The following is a 5,000-nucleotide window of genomic DNA, read 5'->3' on the forward strand; positions in this document are numbered from 1 at the left end:
TATATATATATATATATATATCATTACGCTCTAAAATCTTTTAGCTTCACGCCGAATAAAGCGAGCGGAATATATTGCCATCTCTAACTCACCCCAGGAGATAACATCTCATGGATGAGATCAAGTCAATTTATGTCTGCCCAATTCATTCTGGCCATATCAGGAAAAGCAATTACAAAGACTGTCAAATCAATGCGTGCCCAAGAAAGGTTTTACGTTAACAGGAATCTGATAGCCGTAATGCTCACTGGTTTACTGGAGGTTTCTTCTTGATTGTAATATTGCGTTTCAGCATCAACTGTCTCTGGGTTTTTGGTGAAATGATCTTAAATAGTTACAATTATAGTTAAAAGATGCAATCACCAGTGTTCCAGTTTTGCTCAAATGTCAAAAACTACATTTTCTCTGCGGCTGTGATTGCAAGCAGACTGATATAAATTTAAACTTCAAGATTTGATACAACTTCGAAATGGGCCGTCTTTGTGCCTGCTCGCTCGTTTGACTCAGAATTTAGTCTGGTAATTCGTTCAACTATCAAATTGGATTTTTTATGTGGCTCTGTACGGTCGCCGATCTTCAAACTCCGGCACTAACAAGTCAAAAATGGTATGTTGGATTCGTCAGTGCTGATTTGGACCATCTCAGAATGACAGAGATTTTAACATTTAGTCTCGACATTCGAAGATGAAATCTCGAAACACCAGGAGGACGAATGCGAGTCTAGCTCACTCAGTGTGGACTTCACCATTTGCTTTGAAGCCCTGCAGTTCAGTACAAGGTTATCACGATTTCTCGCGACTGTCACTGTGGCGTGAAGGACGATGCATTGGCACAAAGGAATACAGGAGGTTGACGCATGCTTGAAGTAGGCGTGGAACAAAGCCTAACGAAATAGATATATATATATAAAAAATATTAGGGGGGGATTGAAAAAAATGACATGTCATGATCTGTACGAGCGGAACTATTCTAAGAAAGGTTAACAAATGCAGCATAACGATATAAGGAGGAAAAGAACGAATGGAAAAAGAGCAAATGAATATTTGGATGGAGTGAACTACCTTCCTGGGTGACGTCGGCACTCACTGAGCACCGCTCGCAAGACGGGCCCTCTCTCACCTCACCACAGGCGAACAGAGTTGGGTATGGTTGGGTATCTGGAGGGAGGGGGGGTATTTTTCTGTCTCTTTTTGGGGGAGTTCCCTACTTCTGCTGCCCTGTCTGGGTCATGTCTGTCACCTCGGGGCAACTCTGTCAGTCTATTAAATTACCAGGTGCAAGTAAGGAAACATGAACAAACTAAGGAAAGAAATACTACTATACTACCATGATGGTGTCCCGTGCTTGCCAGGCTCAGAGGGTCCTTTAACGAGTTCCAAAAATAAAAATAAAAGACCCATAACCTAACATAAGCTGGACATCCTGAGTCACGTTGCCTGATCTTAAAGTACCAAATGAAAGTAAGGAAAAATGATTACAAACTAGGGAGAAAAATATTATTACCATGAACGAAGGCATTCTGTCATACTAGATGGAGGGGGACGGGGTGGGGGTGGGGCGGGGGGAATCTTGGTGTTCTCAGTAAATATGAAATATAGCTTTTGGATGTATGGGGGGAGAGGGGGGGATACTAAGTACCGTCCACCCCCTGTGAGTGTATCACTGAATATTCATAAAAAAAAGATAGAAAAAAGAACAATGATGATCTTATCAAATGAGAGGAAGAATGAGAGAGAGAGTTAGAGAAAGACAGAGAGAGTTAGAGAGAGAGAGAGAGAGAGAGAGAGAGAAGGGTACGTACTGTCCAGCCTCACTCCCACAGTTGGACTGCAGAACACTGAAGTAAACGTGGTATTGGCCTGATACGAGCATGGGTAGTAAATGATGGGGCGGGCCAGCCAGGCTCCTCCTCCTGTCTCAACACCACACTGGGGCATCAGCTACCCACAAGGCAGGACTCAGGGCAGACTCCTCGCCCGCCCGACTGAAACCTACTGGTCTCCACTGTTCTCCTCCTCCGGTAGATGCCTTGGCGCACGGTTGAATGGGACACCCGTCGTGGTTCATGAGAAGGTCACAGGCTGCTTTCCTCCTTCTACTCCTACTTCTTCTTCTTCTTCAGGTCTGGATTCCGAGACAGCAGGGCCTCTTCCGGGGGCGGAGAGAGTCTTCTTCCTCCTCGAAGATCCCTTGAGGCAACGCCCGCGTGTCTTTTCAGAACTTTTTCTCCTCAGAACTTTTCCCCAATTGTCATCAGGGGTTTAGGTCACTGCAGATAGACAGAACTACCACTCTGGGGTCTGTGATATGGTTCCAACGTTTGGAAGGAAAAGGGGGTGGGGGTGAGGGAAGGAAGGAGGGGGGTTGGGTCAAAGGTCCACGTCTCTTAATCAGTTTCTAAGTTTCTTTTCTTTATTGTTTTTTTTTTATTTGTCTAACGGAGATTCTTGGGAGACAAAAACGACTTATTTTTTTTTTTCCGGCAGTAGGAAGATGATGATGATGGCTTGTCACAGAGTTATCCCATAGTTTCTATGTCATTTTTCTTACCTGCGGTGGAACACGGAAATCAATTAACGGAAAGCAATTATCATTTCACAAGCACCTGAACACTGCATGGGCTCACATCAAAGTTTTTCGGCTGTTTGTCAATATTGCTGTTTTAAATCTTGCGTGATTCCAGGATGAAATTGTAAGGGATTCTAAGTCCATGTTTATATATATATATATATATATATATATATATATATATATATATATATATATATATATATATTTTTAGGAATGTGTTTGTAAAATGTTTCAGTGTACCTTATGATCATGCATGTGTAGTACTAATGATATATTTCCACATAAATGAATGATTAAACATTTGTTTGCTTTTATTTTGGATATATATATATATATATATATATATATATATATATATATATATATATATATATATATATATATATATATATATATATATATATATATATATATATACATACATATTTAGAACTTCGTAAACGTCAATGTCATTTTAAACCTTTCAATCGAATATCCCAAATAAGTCATCCATTGACTAAGCTTTCCACCTCCCTCCCTTCTAAACTCATCACATTTTTATCACTGCTAGTTTCCAACTCTTCCGAATTCTATTCGTACCCACGAAGTTTCATTCTTCTAAGTTTTATTCTCATCCATTTCAAACAATCTCAGAGGCAAGAGAGACAGAAAAAGGAGTAAGAAGAAGAAGAAGAAGAAGAAGAAGAGGAGGAGGAGGAGGAGGAGGAGGAGGAGGAGGAGGAGGACGAGGGGAGGGGAGGAGGAGGAGGAACCAGAAATTGGAAAAAGAAGAAGAAAGAATTAGAAGTCGAACAACGTTTCCCAGCTCCCCGATTTTTTGGCGAGGCGAATCCGGAGCATTCCAGCGAGGACCCTTTCTTTTCTTCTAGACCTCGGTTATCGCCATAACCTTAGCGGCCTGGCCCCCAGCGGAAATTAGCTGAGGACGAGGAGAACCTCACGCCCCTCCCCCTCCCCTCCCCCTTTCCACTGTGCTTCCCCCCCCCTCTCCCCATCCCATCACCGTAAAAAGCAAACGCTTCACACACTCGCGAATTTTTGCGAAATTATTTCCCCAGATGGTCGGAGCTAACGAAGGCTACAAATAGCCATGAGGGGGCTTCTCTCTCTCTCTCTCTCTCTCTCTCTCTCTCTCTCTCTCTCTCTCTCTCTCTCTCTCTGTGGTCCTACCTACCTATACCTGCTTGAGAGCTTGCTAGAAATTTCGGGGGTCTCTCTACGTGCCTACAGTTGCTTGAAAACATAATTCGGAATGGCCCTGCCTACACCTGTTTGAGATTATTATGGGAAAATGGACTTTCTCTGGGCCCGAATAACAGCTGCTTGGGATTGGCTTGGGGAAATGGACTTTCTCTTAGCAAAACTTACCCTTTTTGAGATTAGTTTGAGAATCGGACTTTGTCTGGGCCGGAGAAAGTCTGATTTCCCTACCCAAGAGAAAGTCTGGTTTCCCTGCAAGAGAAAGTCTGGTTTCCCTACCAAGAGAAAGTCTGGTTTCCCTACCCAAGAGAAAGTCTGGTTTCCCTACCCAAGAGAAAGTCTGATTTCCCTACCCAAGAGAAAGTCTGGTTTCCCTACCCAAGAGAAAGTCTGGTTTCCTTACCCAATCTCGAACAGGTGCTAGTTATGCCAAGAGAAAGTCCCACTCCCCAGTCCAGTCTCAAACAGGTGTTAAACATTGGATTGAGAAATGGGGCTGTCTCTGTGCTAAACTAACACCTGTTTTAGATTTGGTTGGGAAATAATACTATCTCTTGGCACAGCTATCACCTGTTTTAGAATGGGTTGGGAAATAAGACTTTCTCTTGGCATAGCTATCACCTGTTTTGGATTTGGTTGGGAAATCACTTTCTCTGGGCATAACTAACACCTGTTTTAGATTTGGTTGGGAAATAAGACTTTCTCTTGGCATAGCTAACACTTGTTTTAGATTTGGTTGGGAAATAAGACTATCTCTTGGCATAGCTATCATCTGTTTTAGAATGGGTTGGGAAATTAGACTTTCTCTGGGCATAGCTAACAACTGTTTTAAAATGGGTTGGGGAATTAGACTTTCTCTGGGCATGGCTATCACCTGTTTTAGAATGGGTTGGGAAATAAGACTTTCTCTTGGTATAACTATCACCTGTTTTAGAATGGGTTGGGAAATAAGACTTTCTCTTGGCATAGCTATCACCTGTTTTAGAATGGGTTGGGAAATAAGACTTTCTCTTGGCACAGCTATCACCTGTTTTAGATTTGGTTGGGAAATAAGACTATCTCTTGGCATAGCTATCACCTGTTTTAGAATGGGTTGGGAAATAAGACTTTCTCTTGGCATAGCTAACAACTGTTTTAAAATGGGTTGGGGAATCAGACTTTCTCTGGGCATAACTAACACTTGGTTTAGATTTGGTTGGTAAATAAGACTTTCTTTTGGCATAACTAAC

The 5,000-nt window shown here is 42.2% G+C and overlaps 1 protein-coding gene across 16 annotated transcripts in view; it reads right to left on the reverse strand.

The window, feature by feature from the left end:
* The window catches only part of LOC136830582 (innexin inx2-like), a 316,948-nt gene that overhangs the window by 49,713 nt on the left and 262,235 nt on the right, over nt 1–5,000 (reverse strand). For 7 of the 16 annotated variants that reach the window (XM_067090107.1, XM_067090114.1, XM_067090109.1 and 4 more), the window contains one exon: nt 1,802–2,550. The exons of the other annotated variants lie outside the window; for them this stretch is intronic. In XM_067090107.1, the coding sequence (XP_066946208.1) occupies nt 1,802–1,872 (71 nt within the window). In that variant the 5' untranslated portion in view covers nt 1,873–2,550. The remainder of the gene's footprint in view (nt 1–1,801; nt 2,551–5,000) is intronic. 16 annotated transcript variants of the gene reach the window in all.

This window comes from Macrobrachium rosenbergii, chromosome 47 (genome assembly GCF_040412425.1).
Source record: "Macrobrachium rosenbergii isolate ZJJX-2024 chromosome 47, ASM4041242v1, whole genome shotgun sequence".
Lineage (NCBI taxonomy): Eukaryota > Metazoa > Arthropoda > Malacostraca > Decapoda > Palaemonidae > Macrobrachium > Macrobrachium rosenbergii.